We start from the raw sequence: 23,305 nt of genomic DNA, 5'->3' as shown, positions 1-23,305 counted from the left end.
TGTTTGTTTGACCTAGAAATAAGAGGTGGTTCAGGAAAAAAATCACCAACTTCACTGTTTTTTCCATTGCCTCTGAAAAAGGTTTAGAATAGCAGTGGATAGGAATATTAATTCAGGTCTTTTAATATAGCACTGGATCAGGCTCAGCAGGTCTGACAGCCTATCTCCATTGTAACTCCTACTAAAGGCAGTAAAAGGACTCTCATGGGAAATGAATCAGGCCCCAGAGCCCATGAAGCAGCGTGCAAGAGGAGCTATCCCTCTGCCTGGCAAGAGTGGTGGCTCAGCTAGAGGACCACATATTAACAGTTTTATGATCGTCTTTAATTTAAACATGCCATATTTTCCTATTCATTTTAAGATGAATGTCAAGAAAGTTAAAGAGCTGCAATACTATACAAGGTCATAATAAGAGAAAATGCAAGATTATTTCCACAGGAATCATAATTCAGGCAGACTTGTGAACCACAGGTGCAAAAGAATACATATTGTGAAATGCGTACTTCTATGCAAGAGGCCTAAATGTCAGTTATCGCCAAGAATCCTCATTGCAGTGTCCACTCTGTGCCTACTTAGACTCACAGAGTCATTTAGGTTGGGAAAGACCTTTCAGACATGCTCACTTAGGAGACTGTAATATGTTAGGGGGTGGTTTTATCTTGCCCTGAACACTGAAAGCGTTCGAATTTGCCCGTCTTTCCACAGCACTGCTCCAGCAGGGACTACCTGACTCAGCTCACAAACTAGAGCCACAGCATCAGATTTCCCAACCCACTTAATTTGAAAGCCTGCCAAGATAGGTGAAAGACCTTATAAATATGTAAAGCAGGAAGTTCAAATTACACAGTGATGTAAATTCCCAGTGATTGATGCCCTTTAAAAAACAATAAAAATCCTCGAGAAAGTACAACGTTGGTAAATCTGCTTTACTAGCCGTGATGTCTGGGGGTGCCGTACGGAGTTTAGGCGATGCATTGTACTTTTCGTGCGGATTTTATTTTGGATTTCTACCACTTCCTGGAGGCCAGGGGGAGGCACAGTGGGAGGAACCGAAAAACTCAGTGCCACAGCCATTTTGTTTGTGGGCAGCATGGTAGAATTCTGTCAGTCAGTATAAGGAGGGGTTTTTAAAACAGTATTTATGGAAAAACTATTCCTGCCGTAACGGATGTATCTGTTGAATTTAGTGTTAATTTAGTTCTTTCATAAGGTAGGTATTTCTATTTGTAAGTACATTGAGTATTTGTTTGGATTCAAGAGTCTCCACTTTCCAGGAATCATGGATTTTGTTTCAGGCATGACTGGCTTTTCTAGATGCTGGGAGGCTGCCGGACCCCGGCGGGCCGGGCTGCGGGGCCGCCCGGGGCCGCGGGGAGAGGCCGAGGGATGCGCTCGGCTGCAGAAACTTGCTGCGGGGTTAGGAGTGGGGGCTGGGCGGGGGGAGGGAGAGCGGCAAAGTCTCGGAATTATTTTCTCCAGCTGTCTTTCTTTATTAATTCTCAAGAGGCGGCTTCTGTCACTGAAGGGAGGGATGAGGCCGAGGGGTTGCGCGGAGCGAGCCGTAGTTTTGCAGTGTCACCGAAAACCAGCGCTAGACTTTGGTCCTGTGTGTTTCAAAGGCGGGTGTAAAATGGCACACTGCATTTTTCCAGGCGGCGGTGGCGGCGGTCGGCGGCGGGGGGGAGCGGGGAGGGGGGGCGGCGGGGCCGCTGCCCGCGGAGCCCATCGAGCCGCCGGCGGCCCTGGCAAAGTTGTGACCCCGGCGGCAGCGGGGGCTCCCCCGCCCCGGCGCCCGCCGCCCGCCGGCATCGCCCGCAGGCTCCGGGGGAAGCCGCCTCCTTCCTCGCCCGGCCATCCTGACGGGGGTGACGGGGAGCGGGGGGAGGAAAAAAAGAGAGGGGGGGAGAAAAGAAAAAAAGAAACAAAACAAAAAAAAAAGGAAGAAAAAAGTCTCACCACTTTTTGCGTTTGCGAAATATTTTAAGGATGTTCGGGGAGCCCTTTGCAGCATGGAGGTGGCTGGCTGTAGCAGCGCGAGGATGCGGTCCATATTGTTACAGCTGTTTTGCAAGGACTGCCTTCTCCGAAGGTAAGTTTGTGGTTTTAACCAAAAATATTTGTTGCTGCGGTCTTTTTGGCGTGTATTGGTGCGGTGGAGGGTTTTCCTTGTGTTGATGAACAAAACGTAGCCTTGTATTTTTCTTAGCTTTGATCTCATGTATCCCACCCAACAGTGTCTCCTTAGTATCGACAATTACTGAAGTCAGTTTTGTTTCCTCTTTAAAATTTTATTCACGCGAAGCTTAACAGCAATTTCAGCTCAATTTAAGGCTGTAAGAACTCGGATATTTTCCAGATGGACTTGTTTTTTTGGTTCTGGCTTTTTGTTTGGAGGGTTTCTTTACCGAGTAATAAGCGGATCCAGAACCAAATATATGACTGTCTTTATAAATATAACGCAGCTTTAATATATTAAGAAGCATATTATGTCGCTGCTATATGGTCGTGGCTAAAAGAGTTTACAATGCCATTTGTGATGGCCCTTGATGGATTACTTTGGTCTAAAGTACGGGGGGAAACTGCCCTTGGTATGGTGAAGGTGGAGATTGACATAACAGGGTTTATATTAAGTTATGTCTCTTACTAAACAGCGACCTTTTTATTTACAAATTAGCGCTCTTGTGGCAATTAGCTGAAAGCATTAGTTATATAAAGGTCCTTATTTCACCACGTTTCATTTAGATGTCTTGGCATTCGGCTTTTTTTTTTTTTTTTTTCTTGGGGCGGGGAGGGGGGCAGGAATAAGTGGTTTGTTTGTTGTTCTTTTTCCTCCAGGAAGGTACATTTGGGAGACATTTTGTAATTTTGGGCATTTTTCTAGGCGCATTTTTTTTTTTCACACGGTGGGAGATCTTTTTTGTTTTGCATTGCTGGGTGCTGGCGGCGCTGCGGCGCTCCGAAACAATTTGTGTCCCTGGCTGGGGGGAGGCAGAGAAAGGTGGGGCACGGTTTGATCTATTGTATCTTTTCCTTTTCTCTGTATCAAAAGTAACCGCAGATTAGTTAGAAAGACGATTGAATCGTATCTCTGAAAAATTGTAGTGTTCCATGAACTATGGCCCGGAACAGGCATGACCTCACCCTTTCACTGGTTTGTGTAATGAAGCGGATTTTAATTTATTATTTTTTTTCCCAATCCTGTACCTAGAGACCAGTTTTCTTCAGTAATGAGATTTTCGGCCCCACCCCCAAAATGATTTTACAGTGGCTGCAGATAAAAGGTTTTAAAATGATTTTTGCATACAATATGGAAGGCTTTGGTGTACACATTTATTGTGCAACTAGTCCATTGTTTGCTTGTTGTGAAGTTAAAGGTTATATTCACCGCCAGTTATTAAACCGTAAGGTCCCTCTTGCTCGTGTGCTTGCATGTGCAAATTTCTTGTGGAGGTCTGTAGGAGTTTGGATTGTGTATGATGGTGGGATTGTAAAGGGAAAACCTCACGTAGTCCTTCAGATTGTAACAGGATTCACCTGAGGTGGGTGGATTTTTTCTTTCCTGTTGCTAAGTGGAGCTTGTGTTTTCCATGTATTTATAAAAGTATATATATATTTTTTTAATATATGTCGTTTTCTTTTGTTACAACCTACAGATCACCTCAGTTCTAAGTGCAAATATTTTAGAAGGCTTTCTGCTAACATCCATATTAGATGCTTAAGAAAACAGAAGTGATTAATGGTCTAAGAAGATGGGTGGGAAGACACAGTCAAGCCTGTGATCTAGGCATATATTAGAAAACTCAACAGGTTCAGGAATAAATTTAACATTAAATGTAGCACATTTTTAAGGAATCAATGGGCCTATTATTTTGGAGTGATATGAAACTGACAAATTTAAGAGACCTTTACATCTATTTTACATTCCAATGTCTTCACTATTTTCAAAGAATAAATTTGAGAAATGCTAGACAGTTTGAAACAGTCTTTTCTCATCAGCATTTGACTTTTCAAAAATGCATTTAGATTTTGTTTTTAAGGAAAGTTTGCTCATTAAGTTACTTTATTTCATGGAAACTGAAAGACAACTTCAAGTAGATACCTGCAATTGTCTCCTTTTTTTCTTCTTTTTTCTCTTTCTCTTTTTTTTTTTTTGTTTTTTTTTTAGGTAAAATTTACTTCTGTCAGGTAAATATATCTTGTAACCTTCTTCTGGTAAGAGACATCAATATCCAAGAGAGCAGTCAGCTTTTAGCATCTCTTCTGTGTCAGACAAGATGTGCTTTTATGAAGTCTTGGCTAGAGCATAGAGTGCTGTTGGCCTATGACAGTGCAATGTGACCATTACATCTTCTGTGTCCTGGTACAACTCTTAGGTCTTGAGAACAAGTATCAAGATATGGACCCTCTTAGAAAACGTGGATTTTGGACATCTTCCATCTCTGAGACTTGATCACTGGGTCACAAGGTTGGAATTTCGGGTTATGCCACTGGAAGTAGAGCCAATCATTGAATCTATTACAATGATTATAAATCTTAGGCAATCACTGGGTTATTTACATCTGAGTAATTCTGATACAACTTTCATTTTCTTCTTTACGTCATGTAGACCAACATTCAGTTTGCTCACCCATAGACAACAGTACTGAGCAAATGATAAGCTGAAGGTAATTTCATGTTTCTGCTCCTCTTGTCATCCTGGACTATGAAAGTGATGATTTCTTGTGACTGCAGCCTGTGCACACAGGCCATGAATGAGCTGATTACTTGTGATGTCGCTGCTCAGAGTCAGCTTCTAGCTCAGTAAAGTCAGCAAGAACAAGAATGCTGAACAGAACTTGCTTCACACTTGCTCTTCTCTTTCTCATTCAGCTGGGGCTACTCATTAACATTGGTTATGGTTTTGCAACTTTGATGTTGCATCTGATGAAAGTGTCTGCTCTTACTACTACCAGGAAGTCATAAGATGAGAGGAGTGAAATGCTGCTGTTTTGCAATTCAGCAGTTTTCTCACTTCTCTCCTGCTTCCTTTCTGAGCCATTGTTGAACAAGAAATAGTTGCCAGCAGATGTGTTGCCAATAAGGAATAAGAATGGATTAAGATTTAGCATCCTCTCAGAGCTGAATAGCAACTAATTTACCTTCTGCATCTTGTGCAGAAATGCCTGGAAGAGTCATTACTGATGGGCAGGTCTGTTGGGATTGTGTTTTTCCCGGCTCTGCTCCTTCTGAAATGTCTGTCTGTGGAATACCAGGACCTAAAACATAAGGGTTTTTTGTTTTGTGGTTGGTGGGGTTTTTTTTCTTTCTTTGTGGGTTTCTTCATTTTGTCGCCTATATATCCCTTCCTTTCTAAAATGGCAAAACTAATATATTTTTCTCCTAATATAGCTTCCCTTTTACCTAGAAACTCCATATAGACTTCATACACCTTTCAAAGATATTTGGCTCTCTTGGGTTAAAACTATTTGAAGTATAGCATCCTACTGCAAACCAAATAATCTTTTCCAAGATCTTAACTCATCCTGACTGACCAAAATGCTCTGTGTGCCTTCATGACATTCTTCCTGCTCCTAATGTTACTAGTATTATATACTCAAGTAAGAGGCACAGGGTAAAGATGGCACTCTGTCTAAAATTGTCATAGAAGCGCAGATGTGTAGATCCCAGGCAGATTTAACCAGCTTCCAAAGTTAGCCAATAATAATGTGAAGACAGTTCCCCAGATGTGTGCTAGTGGTATAAAAGAACATTATTTGTGACTTGGTTCAAACGAAAGCCATAACTCCTGCTTCATTCACTCATATATCACTGTGTTCTCTATTTTCCTATGGTGATAACGTACCTTAGCATTTGGGACTCCTGGCTGTTCCCTTTTGAGGATTCTAAACTGTTTATTATTTCCTTGATCCAACACTCAACAAGGTTTCAGGATGGGGTGAAAAGGTGTCTTTATGTTCTAAACCTTGTGACGTAGTCTTGTTTCTCACCTTTCTTATGTCATGACTTTGCTATCTGTAGTACTTCACATCACACGTCAGCATCAAGTTACAGGGATTAATAATTTTTTGAAAACTTGCTTCAAGGGTCACGTTTCCCAGCTGTGAACAAAGGATGATATATTTCTTGCTCGTTTCAGACTTTCATCTTCTAGAATGTTAGGTTCCTCCTCACCTCTTCCAGACTGGTATTTGCATGGCTTTTCAGTGTTACGAAATAATCTGCTCTACCTCCTATATGCCAGAGGCAACCACATGGCTAGCGCATCCTTCCACCTTTTAGCATTCCTCATATTTTTCTTCTTTTATCAAACAGCTTGAGAAGTTAATTCATGTTATAGTGAAGAGGTCCAAATCCTTGAGACAATCTTAGATTTTAAATGCTTTAGTAAATATAGGGGTGGGGGGTGGGGGTGTCAAGGGGCAAATATCAATGCTTTCAAACATTATTTCTCTGGCTTGCTGTTTTGAGCAACAAAGTATGCCTTGGACACATATGACTGACTGCATACCAGTGGCTTCAGCTCCCATAGACTTCTTTAGATCCTTTGTTAAGTCATGTTTCCAGGATATTGTGTTACCACCCGACCGTCCTTTGGCCCCAGCAGCAAGATAGTACCAACACTACAAACTTCCTTAATAGGAAGGGGTTTTTTCGTAAATTCCCTACTGATAATAGCTAGAGCCTAAAATCGGTGGTCAGAATTTGACCCTTAAAGTAGGTATGACAGTGCTTAAAAAGTAAGTTTGCTAAAAATTATTCTTTCTGCTTATCTCTGTCAAACAGAAAGAGATAGGAACTGCCAAATAGCATGTGAGTACTAGTCTTCACTAGTTGTGCAGGGAGTTGAGATGCTGTTGTAGAGGGCCCAGACGGTAAATGGAAAGTTGCTCAACGGCATACAATACCATACAATAGAAAACAGTAGTTACAGATGCCAGTGTCTATTGGTTTGAGCACCAGTAAAAATAGCAAGAACTGTAAATGCTAGGCCTTCTGCAGTCTGTGGGAATTCAAACCTGGAGCAAAAGGTCTCAAATGATGGGAGGCTGACTGTCCATCTTCTGTTGTTGAAGACAATCTGGATCACTTTAGCTAGGGAAAGATAAAAGGAGTTAGATATTACAATGTGTTGAGCACTGGGATTCCCAGAGGAAGAGGGAAAAACGCGGGTCGGATCTCATCCCTGCTCTGAGGTCTGTTTCATGGTTTTTAGTTAATAATGTTTAAATGCAAAATGTAGGAAGCCCCAGGAAGAGGGAGCAGAATCAAGGACTTGTTCCTTCCAGGGCAGTCCACTTCTTGTCAGGTTCCATTTTGGTTTTTCTTTGGGACCTGTGCTTACAAGTGTATGGTTAGATAACTAGGTAATGAGCCTGTCAGGTGGTGTTAACTCATGCTTCATGGTGTAACAGTAAACTATGCTTCTGAATAAATTGGAAGCACTGTATTGTAAACCCTTGATGTAAAACTTGCTTCACCATACTTTAGATGGGTATTGTTAAATCTGTAAGCATAGTCATTGAGAAGAAACAGGTCAAGTAAATCACACCTTTAAAAAAACTAATAACAAAAAGTCCCCTCACAAAAAAACAAACAAACAAACCAAAAAATACTGGATTTCTGCTGCAATATGAACTAGCTTTTAAACTTCACTGAGTATCCTGATCAGATCTCCATCTGCCTAGTATGACTAGCTCAGATGTGAATGTTCTTACTTAATCAGATAAATCCCATGCCCCAATGATTACTTATACTAACATGTGCATGATTTAGGCAATGAAAAGTTAGCTCTTTAATCCTCTCTCCCCTTCAGATCTTTAAGAAACTTGCTAAATGGATGCAAGATGCCCCTGGCCTCACAGGTGTGTACATCCTGAATATTGATTAACACAAATAAAAGAGTTTTCCATGTTTGCTCAGAGTAAAAGAATAGGTGACTCAGATCTGTGCCTTTCAGCATTACAGGCATCCTTGAGGTCCTGTATGTGTTTACTAGGAATCTTGGTGCTGCCATAACCTGATGTCTGAAAGGATAATTTCTTCAAAGGGTCGTTTTACCTGATAGCTTTTCATCTGTAATGCCAGGTATAGATAGGGCGTGTTACCTGGATGAATTGGTTCAGAGAGTTTTTTTCTTAAGAAAATACAAAATTTAATTTAAAATGTTATAATGCAGAGCAGTTATGCCAGTTGTGATGGTCTCAAAGGTACCTATCTATACGATACAGAATATCTTGATGCCTTTAGACAATGTGATTGTGTATTTAAAATTCAAGAAAAGTGCCACAATTAGCATATTTTAAGGAGAAGCCATGCTGTATAACAGAGGGAAAAAAAATACATGACTCTGCACGGAATGAATGAAGATTCCATAAGAAAGTATTCTGATTTCTTTTGTCATCTCTGAATCAATTTCCAAGTTAAAAATTGGGTAATGCAGGAATCTGTGGAACTTGGAAGCTCTAGTCAAGCAGACTTTCAGATGAGCTACTTCAATGTGAGAAACTGTTCTCCTTCCTGACTTGTACGTTCTCCCCGGCTTTTTAGGTCATGTCCTTTTGTGCTAACTCTTCCTGAGTTTTCTTACAAATCAGATGAATTTCAGCAGACTTGGCACTCGTGACCAGTACCTGGCTTGTGCACAGGGCCCTGTGTTAACGACAGTGGTTTGTCCTCTTCTCCTGGGCAGATCAAGTGTCAAGCTGTTGCCTCACAAGCGGAGCTGGTCACCCGGTGTGCAGGGAGCCAGGCTGGTACACAGAGCCGAGGTATCAGTTACTGGATCTGCGCAGAGGTGGGTGCTAGGTGGTAAATCTACAAAGCTAGCACACCTCTAAACACATAGTCAAACGTTTTATACACTTTGAACAATTGTTTACAACCACATTTAGTCACAATTCTCATTGTTTCTTAGGAGCCTGGTCTCCATTTAGAGGTACAGCATTCTTTTTTTCACAGTGCATTTTCTGTGGGGAGGGGGCTTTGTTAGTAGGGGGCTTCCTTGGCTCGAGGGTGGATCTTTTAGTTAGGCTGATTAGGAGAGTTCACACAGTTCAAGCAGTTTTCTGTTTGGTCTCATTGACTGTTTGGTTCTCCTTGAGTTTATCTTGTTATGCCCCAGCTTGACATATTTATGGTGTCTATTCCTTCCCTCAGGGCCATGTTTTGTTAACTATTTGCAACATCCTCTGTTTTTCAAAGTCTTTCTTGCTTTTCATTATAGATATTTACATATTTTGTCTAAATTTCAAGTTAAATAACAGATTGACCTTCTATTGATCACTTATCTGCGAGCCCATTGACTACAAAACAACTGTAAAATGCACTGTTTTAATAAGAGAATAAAAGTGGAGTGTCTGCATGGAGAGAGGTGAGGGGCTGAAAGACCTGACTGCTTGTACTCTAAATGATCTGAGAAAACTGCTTTCTACTTGGTTGTATTTCTCAGGTTGCCCTTACAGCAGACTTGAGGATTTCATTTGGGGGGGGCTGGGAGGAGGAAGAAAATGCAAAAAATGCCAGTGATATCACATCAGATTGAGTTTTCTGTGCCCACTTACCTTAGTGACATAGAGAAAATTATATAATATGATTTCTCAATCTTTCTTCTCAGGACAACTTCATATTTCCATCTAAACAAAAACACTTTCCCTCTCAACATCTGCCCACCTCCTGCAAGTTTTTTTCATTCTCTAAATGTCAAAAAACCTCTGAAAATGTATTTTCTCCAAGTTAAACCAAACAAAGTTTTTAATTTTTATGCCTGATTCTATCATTCAAATATATATACGTGTGTGTGTATATATTTATATATATAATATATATATATTATATATATATAAAATAAAAACAGTCTTACCAGATCAGTTCAGTATTCAGATCTAGCCTCTTCTGCTGGATATGTATTTTCAAACTTAGTTAATTAGCTTTTTTTCCCACTAATACAGCAATATTATTTGAGCTTTCTGAAGTGTTTATAGAAGTGTTTGGTTATAAATACAATCATGATTAGTTTGTATCCCAGGAGACAATATCTTTATAACATCCTGTCATAGTCGATTTAGAAGTATATTTCAAAATACAGTGTGTAGTGTAAAGAAATCCACGTGAGGTTGAAAGAATTTTTGTGTGCTTGCAAACTAATACCATCAGACTTCTGAAATCCAAAAGCTGATCTATTTATGTTTTTTTCCTTTCTTTGGAGAAATTTATTTACCTTAAGTAGAGGTGGTATAGCCTGTGTTAAGTACTTAATAATACAATCCTATTAACTTGATCTGGAATTCATAAGAGTTTAGTTATACTGTAGGTATGTAGGTATATTCCACTAACACATTAAAAAAAATAAATATATATATATCTTGACCACCCCCTACTTCTACTCCATATGCATCACACACATCAGGAAATGCCTCTTCGTTCCAAGATGCAAGTATACTTTTCTGCACCAAAAGACTTCTGAAGCTTAGATAATTCCTACCTAGATATAAATCAATGTTTTTCTGAATTGTCAGAGGCAAGCACACAATACTACTTTTCGTTCTGATTCAGAAACTGCAATTTAAAGCATTTGACATTATAGAGTAGATAACAGACTATAACTACATTATTTAACATCAGCAATGCAATTCTGAAGTTTTGCAAATACTTGAATATGCCATCAGGAAACTCTAAAGCACTTGAAACAATTTTCAGATATTGACTTGCAGGATAGAAATCCTGTCTTGGGAGTGGAAGGTATTAATGTTAATTATTTATTTTAAAAATATTTTAAAAGTTAGAACATATGAGTTTACCTAGATTGAATATGCTATATATTTGCACATACATAGAGCCATGCATTTGATGGTGTAGTAGTAAACTTTCTAAATTTATGCAGAGGAATGTAGCTTGTCCCCAGTTTAGTCCTTTATCCCGGCTTAGTGTGTGAGCCTAAGGTTTATGTGGTGGTGCGGTGTGTGTGTTTGTGGTGTGCGGTTTTTTGTTTATTTCTAGCTTAATTGAAAAAAAGGTCAATTGAAGGATTCAGGACAGTGTGCATCACTGTGCCTACCATCTATGTACAACGGATCTATGTACAACAATAATTTCTCGATTTGTTTTACATTTCTAGCCTTTCACCTTATCCTATGCAGAATATAAAAGTAGTCTAGACTAATCTCTTTGATTAATGAATTAAGAGTTGCATTGGCAAGAGGATGTGAGACTTTTGAGACTTTGTAAATTTGGTTTGAGTTTTGTTGGTTGGTTGGCTGGGTTTGGTTCGGTTTTTGTTTACTTTTTCTTGTTTGTATTTGGCTTCCAAAAAAACCCCCTTGATCCTTTGCATTTCCAGCAAAAAAAAGGATAAGAGCCAGCAGAAGGGCAAAAATCTTCTACTGGAAATGCATAACCATGTGATTAACCTCACTTGACTCAGAAATTATTCATGTGTTATAAACCAATGTTTGCAGAAGTCCATGCCTAAGTAAGAGGTGGCTAGCCTGTCTGCCCAGCTCAGATGTTGTTTATCATAATGTTTTAGAGTGATTAGCATGAAAAAAGAATAAATTGATTTTAATATTATTATTGTCTTGTATTTCAGAATAGAAAATGTTTTAGATAAAGGTTTTAAAAAAACCTGGAGCATGAAGTCAGAAACTTCTGCATTTTTTTTTTGGCCCCCACTCCCCCTTTTTTTTTTTTTAACTTTGCAAAAGGGTACTCCTTAAAACTTTGTCTCTCTTACTACTTAATCCTATAAGATTATTCTGTGAAACAAGTTGCTGGAGAAGATTACTAAAGCAAGAATTCAAGGTGCGTCTAACCTAATATTTTGGAAGGAATACATATTACGGAATGAAAGGGAAGAAGAAACAGAAATCACTTGTCTTTTAACCCTTACAATTCTTAGGATAACTATTCTGGATCCATTGAAACTTAAACAGGGAAAGATATATTTCCATACAGAAGGGTGTCAATACAATTTTTATCTTTTTTTCACTGCTATATCTAACAGAATAGCTGCTTCTACTGTTATGTGTTTTCCCTATACACATAAAAACTTAAATCTCCTGAACAAGCTATATAAAGGAAGCTAATTCCTTTCTGACAGTACTAAAAAACTCCCACAAACCCTTAGTGCCTTCAGATACATTTTAGGTAAGAGAAAGGCAAAATGGGCTCCTATCTGTACAGGTGATGTTGGGACAGAGGTTGAGTCTGTAAAATAATAATCCTAAGACATTAGTTCTTGCAGTCTTTCTGCACCTCCTATGGAAGCAGCTGCCTCCACCATCTTTAAGAGCTTAGCTACAGCTGCAAAAGTAGACATGTGGTAACAGCTTTTGCTGCTTCTCTCTCAGCTTTGTTTCTTCTCAGTAGAATTGCTGGCTAGTGACTTTTCCTCCTCTTTTGGATGTAGCTCGTTGGCATAATGCCTTTGAGGCTCAGCTTAATTTCCCTGAGGATGCTGGACTCATCCAGTATGCATACCTACTGTTGAATATGTATGGCTGGCAACCCATTCCCCAAATAAGACTACACCATTAAATCAGCATTAAAATCCTTCCACTCATATAGAAAAATGTTGCCTGTTATAGATGTACTTGAAACTGTAAAGCCCCACCCATACGAAGTGATACGTTAGCAGTCTGAAAGAAAATAAGAAATCCTTCCTTTACAGGCTAGTTTAGACACTAGTCTTGTATGCAAAGGTTTTTATATATAGCATATGATGGTGTATTACTGCTTTGAGTGTATATTAAACTGCATATACAGTTTGATCATTTTCACATGGTTTTGCACAGGTTTTATCATTCCAGACTACTATATTCTGTAGCCTTCACAAACTGTATCATGTGAAAGAAAAGGGCAGTGGCAGTAAACTAGCTAGTGAGGGAATATAACTTCTAGCATGGCTCTTTTTAAGTTGCTTCTGATTTATGTAGTTGGGTTTTTTTACTGACTTGTTAAAGTATCTGACATGAGCAAGGGTGCTGATACAAATGAAGGGGCAGTGCAGCTAGAGAGGAGAAAGAACAAATGGCAGCGCAGAAAGCCGGACCACAGTATCTTAAACTGATACTGTTAACAAAGGCAATATATGAGAAAGTGATAGTCTCATGGGAAGAGCCTTGAGAAGTACCTAACACATCTCAACCACGAACACCTAAAATAACTTAAGTGAATATATCAGCCCATTCTTTGAGATGCCAAAGCTATGAAACACTAAGTTATCTTTAAAAAAAGTGGCAGAAGTTACCACAAATGTGTTCTACACCGGTTTTGTAGTATGGTGTCTGAACTCTTTCAGTGTTTGACAGTTCCATTATCTCTTTTAAAACAGACAAGTTGACACCAGCAAATAAGGTGAAATTCACTATGAATTACATCAGTTCATTTATGGTTGAAATCTTCCTGCTGTTAAGATAATTTCCATATGCATCTACTTACTAGTCTAATGCGCCATTTTATAAAATAATGAAGAACCTCTAATGTCATATTTGCCTACACTTACCTCATTTTAATTCAAACTCCAGGTAGCTCACTGAGATGATCTAAAAGAATACAGCTATCTAATGTTACAAAATATAAAGAAAAAAATAAAGATAGCTGAGAAGCAAATGTGAACAGAAGCATCACCAGCAAATAGGAATATATTTACAGAATCCATAATAGCTTACTACAAAACAAAAGCGCCACCTACATCTTTCCAAATACCCTAAGAGTAAGGGAAAGAAATCAAAGTATAGTAACTTCATAACGCGTCATTTCTTAATACGTGATTATTGAAAGGGGGGGGGGGGGGGGGGGGGCAGGAAACACCAGTGATGCTTTTTATCAGTTCAGAGTAGTCAGCATTTATGGAGATAAAAGGCAAAAAACCAGGTCAACAAAATTGCTATATAAATTAACAATGAATTAGTGAGCTGTACATTAAGAGAAGCAGGGTGTTAAGTATTCCCAGAGTGAGAAAAATGAAATATTGCAAATATTTATGAATAAGCAAGTTAGTGTATCATTTAATGTACTCAGCATATTCCTCAGTTTATGAAAATACTTTATTATGTATGTAAAAACTTCTGTACGTAAAAACTATTTTTAAATAGTTGGCAAGTGAGAAATGTTTTACCTTTAACGTTCTACTTTTAATTCTTGTCTGGTAAAGTTTTAAGTAGGTACAAGAAAAGTATGACTAGAAAAAATGAATGTGTGTAAGGAGTCAAATGTACTTGGTTTCTAATACCAGTTTGATTCTGTATTCCAGTGTATCTGTTTTGGGGGGAAAGACAAGGTAAGAAGACAGCTTCAAAAACTCTCAAAAACAAACACTATCCCCTTCCAATGAGGCTGGAGAGTGGAATGACATCAAATGTTCACTGTTAGTATAACACTACATATTGCTGTGGATATTTATTTTCTCAAATAAAGTCTTTCCTTAAAAGCAGAACAATATAAAACTCATATATGTAGTACCAGCCTTTAAATAAAGGCAACATAAAATAAAGGAGCTAAAGGTTGAAATAAAGTACTTAATTAGAGATAAACTAATATAAAAAACAAAACCAAGAATGTATTAAAGAAAATAGGTTTTTTAGAAGTCAAACAACTGTCTCCTAGAATCTTATACACTTAAAATATGGAGTTGCTTGATTCCAGAAAACACCACAGATGACACACAGTTTAATCTATACGACCTTTATGCATCGCTATTTTGTGATTATGATTGCCATTGGTAGACAATATTAAACCCACGTTCAGAAGACTACAACTCATGCTTAAAGAAACTACTGAAATAGTTTTAAGCCACAAAACTAAATAAATGCTAAAATTTATAAAAAACCTTGTCAAATGGTACATGGAACTTGCAAACCAAAGTAGCAAGTTAAGTTTTTGCGCTTCACAAACCTGATTTAGATGATAACACAGAAGATCCCTTTCTGTAGCTGTACAGCTCAGGCTTGTTGGATCTCTGCCCTTAATGCTCAGTCTGAATAGAGTACTCTGAATGTATATTGAAATTTACCACTTACATAGCTGGTATACAAAGTTATTTCATTTTAGTAAAGCTTGTCATTTTAATTAAGTATTTTGAGACCATAAAAAGATGGAGCCTGAAATAAATGCCTCCAGTGTTAAAGATCTAATTTCAGTGGTTTGTACACCCACCCCCCCCAGTAGTTAGAAATGCTGTATTCATTATATTTCAGTTACATCACAGTTCATTAGTATCCAGGTTTTAAAATGGACAGATAGCACTTTGGTACAACAAAGGATTTTACACTCACTGATCTTTTACTGAGAGCTGGCAAAGAGTATTTTGGTCATCATGCAAAACATACTAATTTTACATTAACTACTGTCATAGTGCAGCACTGATGTCTACAAATGTAATGTAAGCATGTTGGTAAATGCTACAAAATGGTAAAACAAAATATATCTGCATATCCTAACTGAAAGGAAGGTAAAACAGGAACATCAGTCTGTTTATGTTCTCTCTGTTTACATTTTTCCTGTTACCGCTTCTACAGAACAGAACTTAGGGCTGATGTCGCGCTGTTTTCAAATACCACACTTTTCATCTTAATATCAAATTAATTTAGGTAATTTTGAGAACTAATCAACTTCTACAAAACAGTTAAATGCAATGTATTTTGTTGGCAAAACATTAGAAGCTGATGAGTCCAAGAGTTTCAGGCCAAAACTCTTTCTTAATGCATATTGTCCTGTTTGTATCCAAATGCTATTGTCCATTTTGCTTGTTCTGCACTTTTGCAAGCCTGTGGTAGGGTTAGAAATGCAAAGGTCGATTGAGGATAACTTTAAACTTGAATATTCTTTATCGTTCAGGATATTTTCTATACTTTTCATTTGTACTGTTTTTCTTTCATCAGTGGAAGTGGAGAGTTTTATTTAACAGCTTATTTTTTGCTTAGCCGCCAGGTATTTAATTTTCATTTAGAGTTTTAGGTCAAAGCCAATCTATGAGAGCATGTTGTTTGGGTGGTTTGGTGTTTTTTTTTTGTCATCACCTTACCTGTCTGTTAGTTGGATAAATTAAATTATTCAGTATTTGTGGAAAACTGTAGTTTTATGTTCAGTTTATTTTAGGATTACTATTTCTAGCTAGCACGTGCATTAAGCTTTAAAATTAGTGTAAAAAGCAGTATGCATTTTGTAACGTTTGGTTCCGATATAACTACCAAAATACAAATGAATACAATGATATTCCTTAGTTCATGCCACTCTCCTTTAGAAAAAAAACAAACCCCCCAAAACAACAAAAAAAACCTCAAAGCAAATCAACCCTCCTGTTAAAAAAAAAAAAAACAAACCAAAGAACCCCCTCTTTCTCCCTAGCAGCTGCTTTCCACGGCATTACCCGTTTGCAATACAGATATAATTTCCTGTCCCAGAGAGGCTGTGAAGCTAAATGACTTGCAGGTGAAACAGTTTGGGAGACCTATGGGGAAGTTAGACATGCAAATAGTTGGCTTTAAATTGCTGTTAACAACTATATCTAGCAGTATTTAATCCAGTGGCTAGGAGGTGGTTAAGGTTGGGGATGAGTGGTATTATTAAAGAGGTGATGCTATTAAAAAAATAAATGGCTTTTTCTTCTATTATAGAGATACCAGATTTTAAAAATTACTAAGCAAACTAAAGCTTTTCTAATGCTTTTGTTACATTTATGTCCTACTTTTGAAATTTCTATTTCCCAGGAGTAATATGTACTAAAGAACAAGTTCTGTCTACTGATTCTCATATAACAGCACAACACTACAGTATTTTTCTTTAAAAGTAGAGGGATACTTAAAAGTCAAACAAACCACAATTTTTAATGAAAGCAAACATAACTTCAAGAAGGTGGATTTATTTAACTCTAGAACTAGAATTACATTATTACTTAATGCAAGAACATAACATACATAATAAGCACGTGAAGTGTTCCCTAACTAGACAGCTCTAGCGAGGGCCTGGGAGAGACGTTTTTTGACGTTTTTATTATGGCTGGGCTGTGGTGACCTGGGGCGGCATGTGGAGATATCGCTGAGACAAGTGAGATTCCAAATTTCCTACCCTTCTCTTATAGTAGAATACTGCACCAATTTAATCGAATCATTGAGATGTAAACGAGCTACCTAATGAGACACGCTCACATTAGTTCCAACCTTTGCCTGTAGCGAGTTCGCTAGAACGGGTAACGTAACTTAAATCCAGGCAAGGGTTAAACTAGTTCACGCGCCTGCACTTCGCTACCGGACCAAGTTTCTGAACGCCTCTGAGAAATAACGTTGTGGAGATGACCGCCTCTGGCCGTGCTAAGCGTTTTCAGGGAGGTGCCTGTGCGTCTCCTTCATTTAATACGAATGCGAACTGGGTTCCGCGGTGCAGGGAGGGCCCGGGCGCGGCGGGGGCAGCGGGTGCCGCCTGACTCCCGAAGGCGCCGCGGGGCGCCCGGGACAGGGGCTGCCACCCGCCGCGGCGCCCGGGCCGGGCCCTGAGGCGGGGAGCGCTGCCCCCTCCCTGGGCGGCTCCTCGGCTGCGCGGCCGCCCCGCAGTCGGACCCCCGCGCCGGGCGTCGCTCCGGCCGCTGCTCGGAGGCCGCCGCCCTCGAAGCGAAGCGGGCAGCCCCGCCGCCCGGCCGGGCCGGGGTGAGCTCAGCGCTCGGGGCAAGGCTGTCCTTCGGGCCGACGCCCGGCCGGCCCCCGGGTTAACGGAAAGGTCGGGGCCGGCGCTTTCCCGCTCCCCTTCCCCGGGCTTCCCGTCGCGCAGAGGCCGTCAGGGAAAGGCGCTGCCGCTCTTCCTTGGGGCAGGCTGCCCCTCCGGGGGGCGGCGGGACCCGGGGCCAGCTGAACCGCCTTGCCCCCGTAGGAGCGGAGCGCGCCTTCCCCGGCGCAACTCGGCGGCAGGCGAGCGGAGCGGCCCCGACAGCACGCCGAGGAGCAGGCCCTCCCCTCCTGCCCCGCCACGAGAGACGGGGACCCGCGGGGAGCCGCTGCGCCCCCACCCCCGCGAGCGGTGCCCCGTGCCCGCTGCCCGGCCGCGGCGAGCTCGGCCGCGCTCCCGAGCCCGCGCTCCCGTGCCCGCGCTGCGCGCGCTCTCCCCCGGGCGGCGCTGTGCCCGCGCCCCTGCGCGATGCAGTGTGGGAATGGCTGTGGCGCTGGGGTTGGCTGAAAGAGGCGGCCAGTCGAGGTTTAATGTCCGCCATGTTGGCCGTGGCGTATTGAGCGGAGCCGGAGCGGCGGAGGACAGAAGCCAGCGCCCAGCCCAGCCGCGCCAGCCGGCGCCGCCGGGCCCCGTGTCGGAGTGCGCCCCGCCCTGCCGGGGGAGCCCCGGTCCCTCCATGAGAGCGCTCGGCGGGGTCCGGCTCTCAGCTCGGAGCGCTCTTGCTGTCGCCCCCCCCTCCCCAGCCGGAGCCGCCATCGCCGCCTAACATGAGCAAACTGTCGTTCCGGGCCCGGGCGCTGGACGCGTCCAAGCCGCTGCCCGTCTTCCGCTGCGAGGACCTGCCCGACTTGGCCGAATATGCCTCCATTAACCGGGCCGTGCCGCAGATGCCCACGGGCATGGAGAAGGAAGAGGAGTCGGTACGTGAGACCCCCCCCCCCCCCCCGGCCGGGTCCCTCCATCCCCCCCGCACCCGGGGCCCCCACCTTCGCCTCTGCGCAAGCACAAAATGGCCGCCATCTTCTCCCCGCTCTCCCCGCCCGCCGGGAGGGGGGGGGGGACGGGACCTGGGAAGGGAAGGCGCCGAGCCCGGCGGCCCCTCACCGCACCCTTCCCCAGCGCTTTCCTGCGCCCCCCTCTTCCCCCAGCCCGCGCCCCGCGGTAGCCGGCGGCCTTCGACAAGGCCCCGAAAGGCACAAAGGGGGTCACGTGATACCGCGGGCGGCCGCCATTTTGTCTCTTGGTTCTTGGGCCGGGCCTTGTGCGGCAGCGGCGCGGAGACGGGCTTCGGCGGCGCCGTGCCCGCTCTGCCCCACCGGGTGGCGCTGCCGAGCCGGCCGCCGCCGCAGGGGGCGCTCGGCGGCGGGTGGCGCTCGGAAGTTGTGGCTGCCGGCGCGGGAGCGCGCGCCGGCCCGGGCCGCCCTCTTGGGGGAGCGGGGAGCAGCGGCCGGGCCGGGGGCGGGCGGCGGGGCTGCCAGCCGGCATCCCCCCGCACGTGTGGCGGCGGCGTGCCTCCTCCTGACGGGCGGTACCGCCGCCCGCCCGGCTCGGCCGCGGGGCTGCTCTAGCGGCAGCAGCGCTCGGTGTTGCTCGTAGCGGGTGGGTGGGTTGTTTTGCTTTGGTTTGGGCGTTTTGTTTTGGGATTTTTTGCGGGGCGGGAGTTTGCCGCCAGAGATGGGAAGTGGAAGGGTTTGTGTTTGCTTTTATTTGAAAATCCTGCAAGTGCCTTCAGGCAGGCGTGGTGTGAGGAAAATTGTGATATTCGCTGCATGGAAATGCAAAAGTCAGTACTGAAGTACTACTCCGAGTAAGAAAATCCATCTTCGGAGGCCAAAAGCCTATCGGTTCCCTCTCAGTTTTGCTGTCTTAGTGGAGAATGAAACAAACCTTTTCAGACTTCAGGATAACTTAATCATTCACTCAGCGTGTTCCAAGACAGATATAACATTCAATAGCTGTTATTGCTGAAGACCTCTTCTGAAGTGGGTAACTTGTTTTCAGTGTTTGCAGATCTTTAGTTATTTCTTTGGTATAATCAGTTTTCTTCATTTGTGCATTAAGCACAGCAAATAGAACTGTAGAAATACACTTATGTGAACAGGTTTTGAAATCTAGTGATAAGAACAAATTCGACAATTTCATAGTCTTGACTTCTGCTAGCTGTCAGGCTTCTTCGAATGTGACGGGCTGTAAAGTTCCTGTTTGCATTTCAGGACCAGCAAACTTTGAGTTACTTCTTTAAAACTTAAACTACACATCTCTTCTTTAAATGTAGTCTTCTCTCTGTGCCGCTATTGCTGGAAGTTAACAGATTCTGTGAATTTTTATGAAATGTCTCTAGAAATCGTTCAGCCTGAAGAGTAGTACTGGGCATGTTGTTGTCTATTTAGTAACTACTCTCTGAGGCTTTTCTAGTGTACCTGCCTATCTACCATTTTAACATAATATTTCCAAGTCCTGTGCAAATAAGTTGCTTTAAACATCCACTAAAATGTATAATGTGAAACGTGGGGTTTCTTTATGGTTTTGTTTTGGTGCTGTTTGTTTTTGTGATGTGAAGGCGCTCAAAATTTTGGTGTGGCCATCCTTTTAGTAATATTTAAGCAGTAGGTAGCTATGCTTAGATGCTCATGTTCCTTTTGATGCAGTAGATGTATTCTGAGTTGGTACCTGTAGATTCCGAATGTGAGAGCACCCTTAATTTGCATGTGTAGCAGAACTTAAAATTTTGTTATATTTGCTATATGCTTCCTTGCCGAGTTTATTTCTCAGTTAAAGTGAGCAAGAGTGCATGCGTGCATTTATGTAGAAATGTCAGGTTGCTATCTTTCTCTTTTACTGTTTGCGTGGCAGTTACAAGTTTTCAGGCTAGCAAATTACATTGGGTAACTATATAGCCTCCATAAACACAGAGACACATGTCCTAGCTAAGGAAAAGTAGTTCTGAGCAAGAGTAAATTTTCAAATGTTAATTGTAAGACTTATTTCTGTGGTTAACATGACACTTTTGTTTACTCAGTCTAGCTTTGAGGGTTAAACTTCAGAGCTGTAGGGGTTAAGTAGACGTTCTCCACAGTTTGCTCATGCTTTTGCTTTAAAAAAATGTGTACACACACCCCCAAGAGAAATTTGTTTGCCGTAAGTAAACACGGGTGTCTTCCTGAATTCTTTTCAGTTCTTCTTGCATAAAATAGTTGATGTTAAACTCTTCCCCCTTCTTATTTCTGGACGTTTGCTGAATTTCTTCCTTCCCTATTGTTGCACCAAAATTTTTCTCTTCAGTTTTATATTGGTGTTGACAAAGAGGCATGGTAGTTGACTCAAGTTATAATAAACCTTATAGATTTAATACCCTACTGCATCCTGTTTCCCAAACTTCATGCTGTGCAGGGTTTAGGGAAGTTGGGAGTTGCTAGTGTTTTGCAGCAGTTGAAGACTTGTATTAGAAGATTTCTTCCCAATACTTACAAAAATAACAGGTATTTTGTACTATCCATTTCTTTACAAACAGATGGCAAAGTATCTATAAGAATCTGGGGGGAGGGGATGGCTTCAACTAGTGTGAGCAAGCATTTATAACTATTTTATAAATAGAATTCTAACATTGCCTTGAGTTTTGCATAAATGTAATTTTAAATGAACACGTATTTGGAGTTAAGAGCTCTCCTCTTGACTAACTTTCCCTAGAGAAAAACGCAATCAAAGAGATTTAATATTCAAGCATCAAGTTACAAGATATTTAAATGACTAATTAGTGTTTTGATGCACAAAAAGGAATCTTATTTTGTTTCCCTTTCACCTTATCATTGTTCCATCCTCTTCCTACAAAGAATAAATATGGAAAATAGTGCATCTTCATTACTACAATTGGAACCTACAGTTGAGCCGCAACATTCTGTAAGTCTTGTGAAGGAAAAACGAAATCGCTACATTTATCTGAGTTCTAAAATACGCAACTGATAAGGATATAGTAACTTAAAAGTGACAGCTAAGGACCTTAAAGTGATGTTGATTCTATTAACAAGTAAAGTATACCTTTCTGCTTAGTCATAATTTCAGTTAGTGGATTTGCTTGGAGGTAAAGACTATAGTAAAAAGCTCTTTGACACACAGACAGAGGGACTTGAAGTTATCAACTGTGTTCTGACAGTTGATTTAGCTCCCAAGTTTCTAGGGTAAACACATTGTAGCTGTTGCCAAGTCTGTTGCTAAATCTGAGAAACTAAAAACTATCAGGATACATATGCATCGCTAAGAAAGAAAAAAAAAATCACCCTTCAAAATGTAATGACATTTCGTACGCAACGCTAAACATCCCCTGCATTATCTCAAAATCCTGTTTTTGAGCAAAATGCATCCTTAGTGCTGTAATTTTGAGAACCAAACAATAGACCACTGTTAATACAGTAATACAGATTCGGCTAACAAATCCATTTTAATTCATAACAGCCTGAATAAAGTAGTAGATGGATTGGATTTTTTTTATCCTTTGTGAAAGATTAAAAAAAAAAAACAAAACAACAAAAACCAAAAAAACCCAACCAAAACCAAACACAAAGTTATGTGGCCTTTTGTTTTGTGTTTTTTGAGGTGTTGCTTTTGTTTTTCCTTAACTGGAAATTCAGATTCTAGACTGAAAGAACAACAGCTGGAAAAGCAGAGCAGAGGTAGCTTTAGTTATTTGGGACAAAATGCCCTGCTGAAAAGGTAAGACAGTGATGCTTTTTGAACATGTTCAGTAACTTATGTTTCAGAAAGGAAGCATGCATAGCTCTACAGACATCCTAATTTGATGGCTTCCAAGCAAACCAAAGAAAACTATACTTGTTTTCCCTGTATTTTTCTGAAAGGGAAGGAGTTAGGACACACACTGCGTCCTCATCCTCTAGATTCTCTTAGGTAAGAAATAGAAACTTAAGGGTTTTTTTGAGACTGTAGATAATTAACAAAAAAATGGTTATGGAAAGTTACTGTGTATATAACTTTTTTAAACTCTCTTCAAAAAGTCAAAACAAAGTTGTATTTGAAGCACCTCATATCAACATTTATAAGGCATATTTAAATTGTTAGGAAATGTGAACTTCCTAGCCAAAGCAGTGCCTCAACAAAGAATAGTGTGTGAGCAGAGATACTTATAATTAAATGTCCTAGTATACTTCAAAGACATTAATTATCTAAATAGGAGAATACAGCTATGTTGATGACATACCCATAGAACTGTTACTAGCTCTTGGTAATTATCATGGGTGTGAATTTTTTTGTTTTGTTTTCTTGAGTGAGTGTATCTTGATGTAAATGCTGGTATTACTGTGGTCATACTAAGGTTTTGGGTGTTACATTTCCATTTAGTCCTGTGTATATTCAAGTTTGTATAGGTTAGGTGGATATTTCTGTCAGGTAAACCTTTCTAAATCCTGGTGTCTCTGTCCTTGGTATTGCGGGGAAGGAATAAGAAAGTGAGAAGTCCTGATGCTTTATTGTATCACTCTTAACTCCCTCTTCTGGTGATTAATCGTTGCCCTTATTTTAATTCTGGAGTAGCAGCTTTCTTGTCCTGCTAGATCTCTGCCAGACTGATGCACTATGTGGAGTTCTGTTTTTAAGGTTCCGAGTTTAAAATTTGAGCCTGCTTTCTAATTTTAGTCAGTGTTGC

The 23,305-nt window shown here is 41.2% G+C and overlaps 1 protein-coding gene across 11 annotated transcripts in view; it reads left to right on the top strand.

Annotated features, from left to right (window-relative positions):
* Positions 1 to 1,050: 1,050 nt before the first annotated feature.
* The window catches only part of EPC1 (enhancer of polycomb homolog 1), a 68,025-nt gene continuing 45,770 nt past the window's right edge, over positions 1,051 to 23,305 (top strand). For 9 of the 11 annotated variants that reach the window (XR_008747186.1, XR_008747185.1, XR_008747184.1 and 6 more), the window contains exon 1: positions 18,140 to 18,572. Coding sequence is in view for 6 of the 11 variants with exons in the window: in XM_005233902.4 (XP_005233959.2) it covers positions 18,420 to 18,572 (153 nt within the window). In the remaining 5 variants the exon portion in view is untranslated. Of the gene's footprint in view, positions 1,211 to 1,910; positions 2,090 to 18,139; positions 18,573 to 23,305 lie in introns of those variants that run through there. The other 2 variants (XM_027781772.2, XM_027781773.2) reach the window with 2 other exon arrangements.

Source organism: Falco peregrinus, chromosome 5, assembly GCF_023634155.1.
Source record: "Falco peregrinus isolate bFalPer1 chromosome 5, bFalPer1.pri, whole genome shotgun sequence".
NCBI lineage: Eukaryota > Metazoa > Chordata > Aves > Falconiformes > Falconidae > Falco > Falco peregrinus.
This window is presented reverse-complemented; position numbering and strand designations above follow the sequence as displayed.